Source organism: Pelophylax lessonae (genome assembly GCF_965119305.1).
Source record: "Pelophylax lessonae genome assembly, chromosome: 9".
NCBI classification, from domain to species: Eukaryota; Metazoa; Chordata; class Amphibia; order Anura; family Ranidae; genus Pelophylax; species Pelophylax lessonae.
In genome coordinates this window covers 2245194-2264046 of record NC_138776.1, presented here as the reverse complement: position 1 = coordinate 2264046, position 18853 = coordinate 2245194, and the positions used below count along the sequence as shown (strand labels likewise).

General features: G+C 48.3%; 1 protein-coding gene and 1 pseudogene across 2 annotated transcripts in view; both read left to right on the top strand.

The window, feature by feature from the left end:
* Positions 1–18853, top strand: part of LOC309563082 (NACHT domain- and WD repeat-containing protein 1-like) — a 220966-nt gene that overhangs the window by 188307 nt on the left and 13806 nt on the right. The window contains exons 12-13 of the mRNA XM_082267388.1: positions 4908–5076; positions 16985–17058. Coding sequence (XP_082123514.1) covers positions 4908–5076; positions 16985–17058 — 243 coding nt within the window. The remainder of the gene's footprint in view (positions 1–4907; positions 5077–16984; positions 17059–18853) is intronic.
* Positions 10781–12333, top strand: LOC309563259 (annotated as a pseudogene). Its single transcript has one exon. The product of its transcript is annotated as an uncharacterized misc_RNA (transcript).

The following is an 18853-nucleotide window of genomic DNA, read 5'->3' as shown; positions in this document are numbered from 1 at the left end:
ACTTTGCAATTAATTGCAATTCATCTCATCACTCTTCATAACATTCTGGAGTATATGCAAATTGCCATCATAAAACCTGAGGCAGCAGAGTTTGTGAAAATAATATTTGTGTCATTCTCAAAACTTTTGGCCATGGCTGTATGAAAAAGGATGAAACATTCTATATAACCAACAGTTGTTAGACACTTAACCATCACCTGACCTTTACTATAAGGCCAAACGTATGTGGACACCCCTCCACATGGTTCAGATGTTTCCATTGAAGGGTACTTGTTATACTACAGCATACAAAGAACGTGATCTCTCCTCTCTCTCCCTCTCACTATTTAGAGCAGCCTTTCTCAACCTTTTCAACACAGAGGAACCCTTGAAATAACTTTCCGGTCTCCGGGAACCCCAGCTAAAAATTCCTATATCTACAACTCATGATACATTAGAGCGATGGTCAGTGGGAAAATGAACCCCTTACAGATAGCTAAAAATATCTGAGAGGCATAAACTGCTCATTGCTCAAAAAACCCTGAGTAACCCCTGACCTCTGACGATATCCAATAGGATGAAACATGTCAGGCTGGACTTAACGCTGGTACGCTCCTATGCCGCGGCAGCCACTAGATGATCCTTTACTGTTTTACTGCTTGATTTTACTACCTATTTGTAAGTATACCTTTAAATAAACGTATCTTCTGCCTACAAACGGGGCTGCACTATGTTTGGAACCTTTATGTCTTATCTATGACGGTGTCCTACACCCCTGAATGTTGAGCTACAGCCACCTGTTGGGAGCATTGTGTGAGGAATTACCTGTGTGATTGGGAGTCAGCCTGAAGCAGCCGGTTGTCTTTCTCTTTTCCATCTGGGTTCATTACATGCTCCAATGCTTTGGAGGTCTGGTAAGCAGCCTCTTATTATACACGGAATCGGGTGACGTGTGGCTTCATTATTCTCTTCTCTGGTGACGGAATCTACCTGTCAGATTGGGACTGATTTAGACTGTATAAATCACTCAGCGCTGCTTGCTTGGATTTTTTAACCCCTGTATGAACCCTAAGGCTCCATGGAACCTTGATTGAGAAACTCAGATTTAAAAGCTGGTTCAGAGCAATGATGTGCAGCCGAAGCTGGAGTGGGGGCATGTAGACAGCAAATGTGTCAAAGAGGCTGGAGGTGAAAAGTAGGAAAAAGGATAAAACATACTATATAGCCAACAGTTGTTAGACACTTTCAGACTGGCGCGACACGACTTTGTGGGGCGACCTGTGAAATCGCGGTGCACAGCGTGCACCGCAACCTCGGCGCGACTTGCATGGACTTCATATAATTGAAGTCAATGCAAGTTGCCTCCAGGTCGCCCAAAAGTAGTACAGGACCCTTTTTCTAAGTCGGAGCGACTTGTGTCACTCCTATTAGAACGGGTCCTTTACTACTCAATGGCGAGCGACCGACCGCGACTTGTCAGGCAACCAAGTCGCCTGACAAGTCACACTAGTCTGAATGGACTCTTAATCATCACCTGACCTTTACTATAAGGCCAAACGTATGTGGACACCCCTCCACGTGGTTCAGATGTTTACAGTGAAGGTTACTGTTGATACTACAGCATACAAAGATATTAAGGGCTATCGTGGGCTTCCAACTTTGTGGTAACAGTTTGGGGAAAGCTATTTTCTGTTCCAGATGAACATATCAGAACCTCATCCCGGTACTTTATAAGAAATAACAAATGAAAGAATGAACAGGATTATTAATTTTACTGAAACCCCCCAACCCCACAGAAAGCATTTTAAAGAGTTATATTGATAAAAAGAAGAATTTTATTACAATTTATCATTAAAAAGTTTCTGGGGAAGTGGTTCCCTAAAATACACAAAAAGTGTAATGTAAACCGCTCAGCCAACCTGAAATCTCATCATCCCTCATATACCAATCACAGTAGTAAATAAGGTAAATATTCCACAAATATAATGTACAGGTGAGGTGGGGAGGTGATGATAAACCCAATGCGTTTCGCAGTTGTAGCTTCCTCAGGGGTTTAGAGGGCGTTGTTCAGCCTGATTACTAAGAAAGAAAGGGAACACAATAAAACAATACTACACAGGGAACATATGCATTGTGTATAACAATCTGTAACATCTGTTGCGTAACAAATTTATGTATCATTCATTACTTACAAACCCTTTATGAGAGGGATATGTAAGCCGGTGGAGACCTTGCAGAACATTTTCTGTTCCACCGTGATTGCCCCCCTCCCCCGTGTACAAAGCCAGCTCCATAAAGACATGGATTTGTCATCTTGATATGGCAGTTCTCGAGAGTCCTGACCTCAACACTACGGAACACCTTTGGGATGGATTGGAAGGCCAGATCTTCTCATCCAAAATCTGTTGCTAATCATCAAAACTCTTCTGGTTAAATAGGCAAAAATTCCCAATACACTCCAAAATCTTTTGAAAAGCCTTCCGAGAAGAGTGGAGAATGCTATAGCTGCAAGGAGTGGGGGCTCCATATTAATACCCATGGTTTTGGAGTAGGACATCCAACAAGTCAAACAGCCATTGACATTGGAGCGTGTTCTGACTTTCACTCACCTGGGTCGCAGACCAGTTGACTCAGTCCTTACAGAATAGTAGAATAAATAACACATGTTGGCGGAAAATGATTGACAGGAATCTGGAACAGCGGATTAACATCAAATTTTGTGTGAAAATTGGCAAAGGTGCGAGTGAAACTTTATCTCTCTTACACCGGGCTTATGGTGAACATTCCATGAAGAAATTAAGTGATTTTGAATGGCATAGAAGGTTTAAGGAGGGTGGGAAGAAGTCCACAATGACGCAAGAAGTGGGCAGCCGAAAAAATGAAAAAGAAGGAAACCAAATGTGGATAGAGTGTGAACCCTCGTACGCTCAGATCGAAGTATCCCAATGATGGCAGAAGAATTAAACATAAACACTGCAGCAGATTCTAACAGAGGATTTGGGAATGAGAAATATTTCTGCAAAGATGGTTGCCCAAATCTTGGCAGAGAGAACATTGATTTCAAATTTCTTCCCATCTTTTGAAGAATGCAGAAGTGTTTGAAATTTTTTTTCATGGGAACTACAGTGTCATACCTCAAATACACTATATTGCCAAAAGTATTGGGACGCCTGCCTTTGCACACACATGAACTTTAATGACATCCCAGTCTTAGTCCGTAGGGTTCAATATTGAGTTGGCTCCGCCCTTTGCAGCTATAACAGCTTCAACTGTTCTGGGAAGGCCGTCCACACGGTTTAGGAGTGTCTATGGGAATGTTTCACCATTCTTCCAGAAGCACATTTGTGAGGTCAGGCGCTGATGTTGAATGAGAAGGCCTGGCTTGCAGGCTCCGCTCTAATTCATCCCAAAGGTGTTCTATAGGGTTAAGGTTAGGACAGTCAAATTCTTCCACCCCAAACTCGCTCATCCATGTCTTTATGGACCTTGTTTTGTGCACTGGTCCAAATCATTTGGTGGAGGAGGGAGTATGGCGTGGGGGTTGTTTTTCAGGGGTTGGATTTGGCCCTTTATTTTCAGCGAAGGGAACTCTTAAGGCGTCAGCATACCAAGACATTTTGGACAATTTCATGCTCCCAACTTTGTGGGAGGAGTTTGGGAATGGCCCCTTCCTGTTCCAACATGACTGCGCACCAGTGCACAAAGCAAGGCCCATAAAGTAGTTCAACAGTATAACTGGCCTTCCCAGCAAGGAGCATATGAAAGGGCAAGGCATGCAAAACAAAACCAAAGAAATTCCTTGCTCAACTTACCGACCAGCCTGCAACCAACCGAATTATCCTGTCTAACAGTATGCGTTAAAAACAGGGGTTTAGTTTGCAAACATTTGCAAATAGATGCGTATTGCAGGCTGGTCGGTGAGTTGAGCTAGAAATTTCTTTGGTTTTGTTTTGCTTGCGTGGCCCTTCCATGTGCTTCAGTATACAGTTATACAGTATCTCACAAAAGTGAGTACACCCCTCACATTTTTGTAAATATTTTATCCTAACTTTTCATGTGACAACACTGAAGAAATGACACTTTGCTACAATGTAAAGTAGTGAGTGTACAGCTTGTATAACAGTGTAAATTTACTGTCCCCTCAAAATATGGAGTTCCCATTAAACTGCTGTATGGTATGGGCCACCGTGCTGCAGCTCAGTTTCAGGGTCTTTGCAATCTTCTTATAGCCTAGGCCATCTTTATGTAGAGCAACAATTCTTTTTTTCAGATCCTCAGAGAGTTCTTTGCCATGAGGTGCCATGTTGAACTTCCAGTGACCAGTATGAGAGAGTGAGAGCGATAACACCAAATTTAACACACCTGCTCCCCATTCACACCTGAGACCTTGTAACACTAACGAGTCACATGACACCGGGGAGGGAAAATGGCTAATTGGGCCCAATTTGGAGATTGTCACTTAGGGGTGTACTCACTTTTGTTGCCAGCGGTTTAGACATTAATGGCTGTGTGTTGAGTTATATTGAGGGGACAGTAAATTTACACTGTTATACAAGCTGTACACTCACTACTTTACATTGTAGCAAAGTCTCATTTCTTCAGTGTTGTCACATGAAAAGATAGAATAAAATATTTACAAAAATTTGAGGGGTGTACTTACTTTTGTGAGATACTGTAGGTGAGGGCAGTGGCCATTTGTTTGTGGTTTTGTCATGTGTCTACTGTTGGTCAACTATGGCACCCTCCATATTTCCCTTAGCAAAGGTTCCCATAAGATATTGCAAACTGACAGCAGCAAACTAATACCTGTATAATTCCTGTTACTTGTCCTGTAATTACACATAAATAATATTTTTATATTATGTAATTATTTCTGATCTGTAATTCATGTGTAGTGACCCAATTAAATTTGATTTCTTCATTTTCAGTGCGAGATGTAAAAACGGGGCAGTACCTGAGCACACTGTCCCATCCTGACGTCACCCGCCTCTTGTGTCTCGCCGTCTCCCGCACTCCTGATGGGCTCTGCCGCTGGGTGACGGGGGGGAGAGAATTGCTGATATGGGAGGAGCTACCAAAAGGAGCCGCAGTAGATGTGTAAGTTCCTTTTCAGTCTTCACGTCTTTTTATATTTACTTTCAAATATGCGGCCAATGTTTTTTATAGGGAAGAGATCGAGCATTGACATCCCCAGAACAATGGTTTCTTCCACAAGAAATAGGTAAATACTGGTCACCAGTCAGAGGTCTCGGGACATTTTTAGTAAATCCTCATAAAGTGCAGAAAAAAAAATACTGTATCCTGTCCCCATGAGGGGTGTCACTGTCAGATAATAAACAGTACTGTGCAAAAGTTTTAGGCAGATGTGAAAAATGCTGTAAATGAAGAATGCTTCCAGAAATCGAGGTGTTCGTTTATTTTTATCAATTAAAATGGAAAGTAAATGGAAAGTAAATTAACTAAAGAGAAATCCGATTCCAATCAATATTTTAGGTGCCCCCCCTTTGCCTTCTTCTAGGTAGAGTTGCGCACAGTTGTTGAAGGAACTCAGCAGGTGGGTTGTTCTATGTACATCTTGGAGGACTAAGCACAGATCTTCTGTGGATGTCCGCTGCCTCCAATCCTTCATCCCAGACACACTCCATGAGGTGATCAGGGCTCTGTGGGGGCCAAACCATCGCTTCCAGGACTCCTTCTTCCTTACACTGAAGATAGTTCTTAATGACATTGGCAGGGTGTTTGGGGTAGTTGTCCTGCTGCAGAATAAATTTGAGGTCAGTCACACACCTCCCTGATGGCATGGCATGATGGAGAAATATCTGCTTGCATTTTTCGGCGTTGCGGACACCATTGATTCTGACCAAATCTCCAACTCCATTGACAGAAATGCAGCTCCAAACTTCCAAGGAACCTCCACCATGGCTGCACACACTCATTATTGTACCACTCGCCAGCTCTTCCCCCAACAAACTGCCTCCTGCTACAGCCAAGTATTTGACATTATGACTCCTCGGTCCAGAGCACCTGCTGCCATTTTTCTGCCGCCCGGTTTCTATGTTTTCCTGCATAGTTGAGTCACTTAGCCTTGTTCCCACATCTGAGGCTTTTTGGCTGCAATTCTTCCATGAAGAATAATTCTGGCCAGACTTCTTCAGACAGCAGATGGGGGTACCTGGGTCACATTGTTTTCCCCCAGACTATTCTGGACAGTAGATGGGGTACCTGGGTCCCACTGGTTTCTCCCAGACTTCTCCAGACAATAGATAGGGGTAACTGGGTCCCACTGGTTTCCCCCAGACTTCTCTGGACAGTATTTGGGGGATACCTGGGTCCCACTGGTTTCCTCCAGGCTTCTCCAGGCAATAGATGTGTGTACCTGGGTCCCACTGGTTTCCTTCAGACTTCTTCGGGCAGTAGATGAGGGTTCCTGGGTCCCACTTCGTCGAACATTAGATTGGGGTACCTGTGTCCCACTGGATTCCTCCATACTTCTCCCGTACAGTAGATTGAATACCTGGGTCCCACTGGTTTCCCCCAGATTTTTCTAGACAATAGTTCGGGGTACTTGGGTCCCACTGGTTTCCTCTAGACTTCTCTGGACAGTATATGGGGATACCCGGGTCCCACTGGTTTCCTCCAGACTTCTCTGGACAGTAGATGTGGGTACCTGGGTCCCACTGGTTTCCTCTAGACTTTTCCAGACAGTAGAAGTGGGTACCTGGGTCCCACTGGTTTACCCCAGATCTCCCCAGACAGTATATGGGGGTACCCACTGATTTCCCCCCAACTTCTCTGGACAGTAGATGGGGTGCCTGGGTCTCACTGGTTTCCCCCAGACCTTTCTGGACAATAATTGGGGGTACCTGGGTCCCACTGGTTTCCTTCAGACTTCTTTGGACAGTAGATGCGGATATCTGGGTCCCACTGGTTTCCACCAAACTTCCCCAGACAGTAATTGGGGGTACCTGGGTCCCACTGGTTTCCACCAGACTTCTTCGGATAGTAGATGAGTTGTACCTGGGTCCCACCTGTTTACTTCAAACTTCTCCAGACAGTAGATGGGGGTACCTGGGTCCCTCTGGTTTCTGCCAGTTCTGTGCTGATAGGACTGCTGGACATATTCCGATGTGGAAGGGAAGTAAGCATGATGTGTCTTTCTTCTGCTGGCCAACCACTGCGCCTACTGTATGTACCTCAATGTTGCCCATTTCTTTGTGCTTCTTTAAAAGAACCTTAACAGCACATCTTCAACCCCCAGTCTGCTTTGAAATCTTTGCCTGGGAGAGACCTTGCTGATGCAGTACAACTACTGTACCTTGTGTCAGCCAATGTCATCAGGAACTATCTTCAGTTTAAAGAAGAACAGGGAGTCCTGGAAGTGATTGTTTGGCCCCCACAGAGCCCTGATCTCACCATCATGGAGTCTGTCTGGGATGAAGGATTGGAGGCAGCCGACATCCACAGAAGATCTGTGCTTAGTCCTCCAAGACGTACATAGAACAACCTACCCAGGGCCGCTGTGAGGGCAGTACAACTGGTCCTGTTGTACTGGGTCCAGGCCTCGTCAGCTAAACAGCAATACCTACAGTAAACTAATAAATTGATTTTACCAGACCACACCTCCCATGCTACCCGCTTACCGGGGCTTACATTACCCTGGGCCCCATCATGGTAACAGAGGGTGAGAGCAGAGGAGGGACTCTTTTTCCTTTTTCGGGGCATAGACGGATAAAGTCAGTGCTGCTGTTCTGTTGTGCCTCGGATGGTTGGGGTGGGGGTGGAGGTGGGTTTGGGGGGGTCCTGTCATTAAGGCTGTACAGGGCCCCATGATTTCCAACAACAGCCCTGAACCTACCTGCTGAGTTCCTTCAGCAACTGTGTGCAAGTCTACATAGAAGGGGGCAAAGGGGGGAAACGGGGGGGGGGGGGGCACCCCAAATATTGATTGGATTTCTCTTCATTTACTTTCCATTTTCTTAACTGATAAAAAAAATAAACTATTAACACTTCGATTTCTGGAAGCATTCTGCAATTCCTGCATTTTCTCACACCTGCCTAAAACTTTTGCACAGTATTATATGAAACTCGCAGACCAGTGCCGTGTGTTGTGTGATAAAAATGGCGATCTCTCCGCCTGTATGGAGGTTGGATGACAGGAACTCGTTATTGCTTAAATGTTAACCCCTACACTGCCCGATTATTACAATCAATGACTGATTCAGTCACATTCTCATTTGCAGGTGATGAGTCTTATGCTGGCCATAAACTATACAAAAAATCCTTCAATCAAATTATCCCCGGCATGTTCTCCTATGTCTCCCCGACATGTTCTCCTATGTCTCCCCAGCATGTCCTTCTATGTCTCCCCGGCATGTTCTCCTATGTCTCCCCTCCATGTTCTCCTATGTCTCCCCTCCATGTTCTCCTATGTCTCCCCGGCATGTTCTCCTATGTCTCCCCAGCATGTTCTCCTATGTCTCCCCAGCATGTTCTCCTATGTCTCCCCAGCATGTTCTCCTATGTCTCCCCGGCATGTTCTCCTATGTCTCCCCGCCATGTTCTCCTATGTCTCCCTCGCATGTTCTCCTATGTCTCCCCCGCATGTTCTCCTATGTCTCTCCGGCATGTTCTCCTATGTCTCCCCAGCATGTTCTCCTATGTCTCCCCAGCATGTTCTCCTATGTCTCCCCAGCATGTTCTCCTATGTCTCCCCAGCATGTTCTCCTATGTCTCCCCAGCATGTTCTCCTATGTCTCCCCAGCATGTTCTCCTATGTCTCCCCCGCATGTGTTGCATTGTGTTATGCATTATGTTTATTGCATGTGTATACCTTTAAGAACCAAGTGTTTGTAGTGTGGTTTGTGTGGAGAGAGTGAGAACTCTTTCACTTGGGACTATCATATTTCTGAGCAGTGTCCCTCAGGAGATGTGTGGGGTGGGGTTTGTTATTGTGAATACCTGCATTCCATTGTCCCATTGTTCCTGTCGGCCTTGTAAGCCTATTATGGGATGTGTGTTTGTGTGGAATGGCTCGAAGAGGGAGCGGTTTTGGCAGAGTGTAGATCTCTTGTGTTTTCAATAAACAAGGCATTCTAGTTGTTGACAAAAAACACAGAAATAGAGAGAGGGAAGGTACCCTCTCTGGAAGGTTGCTAAAGAAGAGCTCACAGGGATTGGTTTGTGCAAAAACAAAATATAACCTTTATTAAATTTGGGTGCAGTACATACAAAAAATATGGAAATCAATAGAATAGATACAAAAAATAAATAAAAAACTACCTAGTTACAGATTGAGACTCGGTAGCTGATGGCCGACCCCTCGGGTCGGTGTCGGTTGTGCATGAAATGCAAATGCATCAACCTTGCCTGGCACCTGTGGCACCTACTGGGGTTCTGTTTTAGGAGCTTACTATGGGGAGCGGTTGACGTATGATAAATTCATTTGAGTCACCAATTTACTCAACCCTGTGTGTAGAGGTGTCTACTGCTCTGTATTCAGTTTATGTAAAAATGGTGTGTACCTTGGAAAAGCTTAATGGTGAGTATGGTAATGACCGGCAGAGGGCAAACGGACCTGCTTAAGGTAAGCAAGGACTGTCCATGTTCGGGTGATATAGAATGCACATAATTGCAACCAATCTAAGATTTAAGGAAGAATATGGTATATCACAAATCTAAATATACACATAAAAAGGGTGGCCACCCGACATGTAAACAGTTGCTGATTCCCTGTGGAGATCTCAGGGACTGTTCGGCACTTCCATAGTCATAGGGACAGAGAGTCCAATCATGTGATGGGGTGGTGTATGTATCACCCGGTAGGTATGGGACACGGACAAGATCTTACTGGATCTACAGTTGGCGGGGGCAATGAAGTATTGATGGGACTTCAGTCTCAGCCCGTGGTGCACGGAGGGGGCAGGCCAATCCGGAACTGGGGAGGTATTACCACGCAAAGATAGGGATACAGGATATACCTGTCTTAAAGTGTGTGTAGTGATACTGATCAGGGATGGGGCCCACCTAGTCAGAGGAAAAAGGGTTTAATAGCGGTGATCCATCCATAATCCTGGATCAGTCCATCAAGGATAAGTAACATACAGTGTCTGTGTGTGGGGATCGTATCGCTCACCTTACCTCTCTGATTGACTCAAATGTGGGGTGAAGAAGTCCAGTACCTCTGATCAGTCATCTACTCACAGTGGATGGTGTGTCTCCTCCTGTCCCTTGCAGTGGGATGCTCACCCTGGCCGGTGCTCAGACCTCCGGAAGTGCAGCCGGGAAGCTCTCTCACTCCGATGCTCTGTATCAGGCAGTAAGATGCCGCCGCTCCTGCGGCAATGCTTGCTTCTGGCGTCCCACGTGGGTGTGCCGTGCTGGCCGTGCTGGTCCTCTAGAAGGTAGGTAAGCTTCCTACTGTGCCTGTCAGGTGCTGGCGTCGACCAGTTGACTAGTTTCGCGTGCCCTGCGCACGCTTCTTCAGAACTTAAAAAACTGAGAGTTGACTCCCAGCCTATGTGTCGTCTAGTTCTTGGGAGGGAAGGATGGTATAACGCTACCTGGATTGTTGCATGCTGTACCTGCCTATTGGGATTATTACCTGTTTTTCTGTCTATCAGCGGAGTCCCTATAGATTAAACTACTTCTCCGCTACAACTGGTGTCAAGCAACGGGATTGCAAACCGCACAGCAGATCCACGATCGGCAGTAACTACCAAACAAAGAGGAGAGGCAGCAGCACGAGCCATTCGGATAAAACCAGCATTCGGGAAATATGTCAAAGTATACGAACGCTTGGTGAATGGAGGTGAACTATGCAGCATTGAAAAGAACTGAAGGAATTATTGCAAGCTAGAGGGGGAAACGCCAGCCGCAAAACAAAAGCGACCCTTGTAGCAGAGCTCATGGAGGGAGACAGAGCAACCCCTGCAGTGGGCCCACTGGAGGCAGAACGCAGTGAATTTGACAAGGAGCTACAGAGCAGACTGGCCTACTACCCAGAGCCCCACTCAAGAGAAATACTGGACCGGCTGATGGCGGACGTACAAGAATACCTGGTGGTCAAACACCAAGCAAGTCAGCGAGCCGGGGAGAGAGCTCCAACGCCTGTCCACACTACCCAGGGGAAGCCCAAGATTCCGTACCAGGCGTTTAAAAGCTATACCGAAACCGACGGCGAGGTAGATGATTACCTACAAGATTTCGAAAGGTTATGCCACCTGCACAATATCAGTGCAGAGGATCGAGTACCCCTACTGGCAGGGAGACTATCTGGTCGCGCAGCAGAGGCATACCGTGCCGTACCCGACAATGAAAACAGTACAGACTATGCCAAGGTGAAGCATTCTAGCTAGGTATGCGATTACCTCAGAGGCCTACCGCCTAAAGTTCAGAGATATTAAAAAGCTCACTAGAGACACTCACACAGAATGGGCGCACCGTCTACAACGAGCGGCAAAAGGATGGTTGGAAGCCACCCAAGTCAACACCCTAGAAGACCTGTTCCAGCTAATGGTAATGGAGCAGTTCTTTAACGGGATACCCGCTCATCTGCAGAATTGAATGCGAGACCGGAAACCACGCACTCAGTTCCAAGATACCAGGAGGGAACAGCGCACTCAACCAAGAGCAGCCTATGGACCTACAGCACCAGTACCAGCCGTATCCAAAACCGTCCCAGCACGCCCGCGGGTAAGCGATAACACCTACACCCCCAGGTATCAGGCTCGCCCCCCGATACGATGCCACACCTGCAACCAGCAGGGACATATGCAGCGGGACTGCCCCCGCAACCGACCACGGCCCAGCTGGAAGACCCCGGCACCCAACAACCGAGCAGGGGTTCATTGTGCCCAAGCAGAACCCTACAGAGTACCCGAGGTCCCAGCTTCCACCGAGGAACCTCTGGGTACGCTACATGAAGTCAACCCTATCCAAGCGGCTTCTGACAACCGCCAAGGGCACCGACAAGAGGTACAGATGGAGGGGAGAAAGGTACAGAGATTGGGAGACTCTGGAACTATAACGCTGGTCCGCAACCACCTAGTACCCAAGGGCAACCTCACAGGGGAGTGTGTGGCAGTACGTGTAGCCAGGGGAGCGATCTACCAGATCCCCACTGCCAAGGTACCCCTGAATTGGGGAGCGGGGAATGGGAATGTGGAGGTGGGCATGATGCAGGATTTACCCGCAGACGTTATTTTGGGCAACGACCTGGGGGAGCTGACTTCAGCTTTTGTTCCCCAATCTACCATCCACGAAGCTTATCTGGTTGTGACCCGGCAGCAGGCTCGCACCACAGCACCACCTAACCACTCTGAGGCTCAGGTAAGCAATGTGCCCCCCCATGCCTAATGTCACTCCCTGGGCGTCCCCCCTAGCATTTGGGTCGGAGGTGGCCTTAGACCCTTCCTTACAGCTGTATAAAGACCGTGTAGATAAAAATCAGGCAGGGTTAGCAGGGGAAAGATACACATGGGAAAAGGGACTCCTATACCGCCAAGCCGAGAAGGTAATAGCCGGACCGATCCCCATACCCATACCCGATCTCTGCCCATAATTGAGGAACCCTTTAGCCGGGTCGCAGTAGATATAATAGGCCCCTTAACTAAACCTAGCCCATCCGGCAAGAAATATGTCCTAACCGTGGTAGACTACGCTACCAGATACCCTGAGGCAGTGGCCTTAACCAATGTGCACGCAGAAATGGTAGCAGAGGCCCTGATGCGAATATTCTCCCGCGTGGGATTTCCCCGGGAGATTATTTCGGATAGGGGCACTCAGTTCACCGCCGAAGTAACGCACCAGCTCTGGAAGATATGTGGGGTACAACATTTCTTGAACTCCGCATATCACCCCCAGTCCAATGGGCTCTGTGAACGTTTTAACGGCACCCTCAAACAGATGATCCGTACGTTCATGGATACCCAGAAAGACTGGGAAAGGTTCCTTCCCCACTTAATGTTTGCATATAGGGAGGTACCCCAAGAATCCACCGGATTCTCCCCTTTCGAACTTCTGTTCGGAAGGAGAGTGAGGGGTCCCCTAGATTTAATCCGGGAACATTGGGAAGGAGAAGGGACCATTAATGGTACACCTATCGTACCATATGTGCTGGAGTTTAGGGAACGCCTGGAGGCCCTGACTCTGTACGCGACAACCTCCAGGCGCCCCAACAACGACAGAGCCGATGGTACGATAGGGGAGCCAGGGACCGCAACTTTCAAGTCGGGCAAAAAGTATTAATTTTACGACCAGTCCACAAAGACAAGCTGCAGGCCTCCTGGCAGGGCCCATACAAGGTGGTAGGACAAATATGTGATACCACCTATGTGATCGGTCCAGTCGCAGGCGTAGGAGCAAAACGCATGCTCCACGTAAACATGCTCAAACCCTACCAGGAACGCGCCGAAGAGGTAACTGCAATTTGCGCATCCGCAGCCGAGGATTTTGATACTCTACCTCTCCCAGACCTCCTAGATCAGGAGGGCCGGAACGGAGATCTGGGAGAAGTACAGGTAGGGGAGCAACTAAGCGCACAGGAGCGTACCCAAGCTCAAAGTCTAATTAGGGAAAAGGGGGCCACCTTCTCTAACTTACCCAGGTACACCCCGTTGGCCACCCACAAGGTCGAAACCTTAGAACAGACACCCCTTCGCCAACCCCCCTACCGCATCCCAGAATCAGTAAAAGAACCCCTCACTGATTTAACTCGCAAGAATCTTCCCAAGATAGTAGCCTGGGCTCCAGAGTGTGAACAGGCATTCCAACAGCTCAAAACGGCACTTGTTACCTCTCCTGTACTTTCTGCTCCCGATCCAACTAAACGATTTCTTGTTCATACAGACGCTTCTATGTTTTGGATTTGGAGCAGTACTGAGCCAAGTCGGAGCGGATGGCGGCGGCTGGCTGGCACCCTTTGGTAGGTGGCTGACTGGCACCCTTTGGTGGGTGGCTGGCTGGCATCCTGTGGTGGGTGGATGGCTGGCTGGCACCCTGTGGTGGGTGGGTGGCTGGCTGGAAACCCTTTGGTGGCTGGCTGGCACCCTGTGTGGTGGGTGGCTGGTACAGGCCTGTGGGTGGCTGGCTGGCTTGCACCGGGCAGCTGTGGTTGGGTGTATGTATGGCGGCTGTGTTAAACATACTGTGTGCACTGTACACTCACTGTCCCGAGACTCCCCGACTCCAGACGAGGCTGAGGGAGGCGGCCTAACTCTTTCACTTGGGACTATCATATTTCTGAGCAGTGTCCCTCAGGAGATGTGTGGGGTGTGGTTTTATATTGTGAATACCTGCATTCCATTGTCCCATTGTTCCTGTCGGCCTTGTAAGCATATTATGGGTTATGTGTGTTTGTGTGGAATGGCTCAAAGAGGGAGGGGTTTTGGAAGAGTGTAGATCCCTTGTGTTTTCAATAAACAAGGCATTCTAGTTGTTGACTCCCAGCCTATGTGTCGTCTAGTCCTTGGGAGGGAAGGATGGTATAACGCTACCTGGATTGTTGCATGCTGTACCTGCCTATTGGGATTATTACCTGTTTTTCTGTCTATCAGCGGAGACCCTGTAGATTAAACTACTTCTCCGCTACACATGTTCTCCTATGTCTCCCCAGCATGTTCTCCTATGTCTCCATGTACACACAGGCTGTTATCAGCAGTTTTTGGCAGGGGGGCGTTTTCTGGCTGGAAAAAAAAATGAAAACTAGTGGGTTCTGAGTGGCGTCATGTTTTTTTTAAGCCCGGGTTGTATTTGGAGGTGTCGTTGATGGAACATAGCCTGGGGTCACACTGGTGCATGTTGAACACCGCATGTGATTTGCACCAAAAACGCACCGCGTTCCTGTGCACATCACATGTGATGTCTGTGCAATGCGATTTGAGCCATGTATTTTGTATGGCTCAAATTACATCACATTTGCACCAAAATGTTGTAGGACCCTTTTTTCTCTACACCTAATCGCATCGCATGGGTGTGAACACTAGGGATCGACCGATATCGGTTTTTCCATGCCGACACCGATATTTTGCCCATTGCTTATTGGTATCGGCTGATGTTTTGAACATTTAAAGTTTTGAAAAATAAACACAATTGTCGACACAAATCTGTTAGGCCCCATTCACACTGGGGCGATCCGACTTGCAGGGGCGACCTCATAGGAGCGGCCGGCACGGACTTCATAACATTGAAGTCTATGCAGGTCGCTCCGGGTCACCCCAAAGAAGCTCCGGACCCTTTTTCTAAGTCGGAGCGACTTGTGTCACTCCTATTAGAACGGGTCCATAGCTTCTCTATGGCGAGCGACCTATGGCGACCTGTCAGGCGACCAGGTCGCCTGACAGGTCGCCCCAGTGTGAACGGGGACTTACTGGCTGGCACCCTGTGGTGGGTCGCTGGCTTGCTGGCACCCTGTGGTGGGTGAGTGGCTGGCTGGCACCCTTTGGTGGGTTGGTGGATGGCTGGCTGGCACCCTTTGGTGGGTTGGTGGATGGCTGGCTGGCACCCTTTGGTGGGTGACTGGCTGGCTGACACCCTTTGGTGGGTGACTGGCTGGCTGGCACCCTTTGGTGGGTGGCTGGCTGGCACCCTTTGGTGGCTGGCTGGCACCCTGTGGTCGGTGGCTGGCTGGCACCCTTTGGTAGGTGGCTGACTGGCACCCTTTGGTGGGTGGCTGGCTGGCATCCTGTGGTGGGTGGATGGCTGGCTGGCACCCTGTGGTGGGTGGGTGGCTGGCTGGAAACCCTTTGGTGGCTGGCTGGCACCCTGTGTGGTGGGTGGCTGGTACAGGCCTGTGGGTGGCTGGCTGGCTTGCACCGGGCAGCTGTGGTTGGGTGTATGTATGGCGGCTGTGTTAAACATACTGTGTGCACTGTACACTCACTGTCCCGAGACTCCCCGACTCCAGACGAGGCTGAGGGAGGCGGCCTAAGAGGGCACAAGCTGTTCCAGTGCGGGGAGGCGTGTGGCGCAACATATGCAATGACGTCACGGCAATATCGGTAACCTCCGGGGCCGATTCCGATATATCGAGGAAAGTGCATATCGGCCCTCGATATATTGGCCTTGCCAATAATCGGTGGATCCCTAGTGAACACCGATGCGATGCGATTCTGGCAAGCGCACTGCATTTTGCAATCTGTTTCGGGGTATCGTTCATGGAACATGAAGCCCCTGTTGACATTGTGCTGAATTTGCATGCGATTTGTCATGTCGAATCGCATGTAAAATCAGAGCCTATTGCCGGCAACGGCACCGGTTCACGATGAGGGCGGGTTTGAAATCATTCAGCTAAACACGCATGATTTCAAACTCTTATGTCAGTGCGACTTCGGGGGGGGGGGGGGGGGAGATTTGACAGACATCTGTACGAGTTCATGCACTGATGTCTATTGAAGACGAATGCAGAAACTACTTTTGGGAATCGGTGCGTGGCCGCAAAGTGAGGGTCGCACCAATTTGAACAGTGACGTTGCTGGCAATAGACTCTGATTTTGGCATGCGATTTGACATGTCAAATCTTCCCGATGTGAACGAGGGCCTAATGTTCCATAAACGACACCCCAAAACAGATTGCAAAATGCAGTGAGCTTGACAGAATCGCATCGCATGAATGTTCACACCCACGTGATGCAATTTTGATGCGGGGAAAAAAGGGTCCACATTTGCACCAAAATGTTGTAGGACCCTTTTTTCTCCGCACCTAAATCTTATCGCATGGGTGTGAACACCCATGTGATGCAATTCTGGCAAGCAATGCATTGTGGGAAGCAGAGAGGTGATTTTTAGTTTAAAACGCTCAAAAACACCAATGCAAAAAAGCTGAAAACTCACTAGAAAGGTACTTTGGGTTCTTATTGGGTCCCATGTGCACGAGGCCTTATATAGAAGGCGTATCGGAATAGGTGAAGATTATTTATAAATGTTTCCACTACTTTATGTATTTCCTGGACCCTACAACCGCCTTGCATGGATCCCCCCTTTGATGATCTCCTCCTTTCTCTTAATGTAGGTCTGCAGTTCAGGTCCAGTTTTGTGCGGATTTCCTGCGTCCGGCTTCAGAAAGCGATTCCGAAGAAGATGAAGGTAAACCACAGGAAGTCATCTGGGTGGAGAAAAGTCTCCTCTGAGGGTCAGATCTCTATCTGTATGCGGAGATCTCTCAGTTTAGCTGTATCTAGTTTTAGAGGAGAAGAACGGGGAAAGCTTGTTCGGCTGTACTTCTCCCATAGATCACAGGAGTGCTGTTCTGCACTGTTCGTTCTGCACTAATGACCAGGGGAGGACTGGGGCAGGAGGGCAATTGCCCCCTGGGCTGCCCTGATGCCCCATAAAAAGACTGCACCGCTTCTACCACAGACATGCCTAAAGGATTCCTGGTGAAGAGAAGTAAAAAGTCCCCACCGCTGACCTACTGAGCATGGGTTGAAGGCAAGGACAGAATGCAGCCCCCCCCCCCCCCCCCCCAGCATGGATAGTGTACATTTTGTCTGAGCAGAGGCCAGTTTTTGCCCCTCTTGAGACTCTCCTCCCCCAGCCAGCCCCAACTGAGCTGTCCCAGCCACTCCCTGCTGGCCAGGTCGGGAACCCAGTTTCGGTCGGTGAGCAGAGAGTACCTGGAGTGGAGCTTCAACCTGGAATGGTCAGGAGGAGGAGGGAGAGTGGGAGGGGGGCTGAGTTGCTGCACCATAGGCCTCTGGTTTGTACTTGCCCTCCTGGGCTGAAAGTTGCCAGTCAGCCCCTGCTATTGACCGATTTTTAGTCAGCAGCAGGCTGAAGTCCACTGTCCACTGTGAAGTCGGCTGACATCACAGAGCCGGTCCAGGCTGGGGAAAGATCCCGATCTAATAGTCAGGATGCACCCAGTTGCCTGGACCGGCACCTGGCTCCGCCTCTCAGTGATCCTCCAAGAGCCTGAGCCAGCCCCTCCTGCCCCCTCCACAGCCCAGCACTCCAGTGAGCATTGGAGGGGAGAGCAGAGAGCCACTGACTGACAGTTCTGTCTCTTTGCTCAGAGAACTGAGTGATCAGCGGTCTTTGATCGCTCAGTTCACCCTGCAGAGCCGGCAGGGGACAGATGCAGCATCGGATCAATGCTTCATCCACCTAGGTGAGTGTAAATGTTTATTACTTTTAGTCCATACTTCTCTTCTAATTAGCAACTGTAATTTGCTGGCCAAAGAGGAAAGGGGGTAGTGGGGGGTGTAGGAGAAATGGGGAATGTACTTCCACTGTAGAGAAAGGTTTCAGTGTATCTTGTAAATGATTAGATTTAGAGTGATTCAGCGGGCGGACTGTGAACTCAAGTCTTCACATATTCCTAAAGATGAAATCCAGCTATGGTAGATTTTTAAATAGTTAAGTCGGTCCAGCTTGGAGCAATGTAACCAAAAGTATTCACACCCCTTGAAATTTCCCACATTTTCTCATGTTACACCCAGAAATGTAAATGTATTTTATTGGGATTTTATGTGATAGACCGACACAAAGTGGCCATAATTGTGAAGTGGAAGGAAAATGATAAAGGATACCCAAGTGTGGCTGCATTTGTATTCACCCCCCAGAGTCAATACTTTGTAGCTCCGCCTTTCCCTGCAATTACAGCTGCAAGTCTTTTTGGGGATGTCTCTACCAGCTTTGCACATCTAGAGAGGACATTTCTGCCCATTCTTCTCTGCAGAATATCTCATCTCTGTCAGATTGGATGGAGAGCGTCTGTGAACAGCAATTTCCAAGTCTTGCCACAGATTCTCAATGTGATTTAGGTCTGGACTGTGACTGGGCCATTCTAACACATGAAACCATTCCATTGTAGCTCTGGCTGGATGTTTCAGGTCGTTGTCCTGCTGGAAGGTGAACCTCCGCCCCAGTCTCAAGTCTT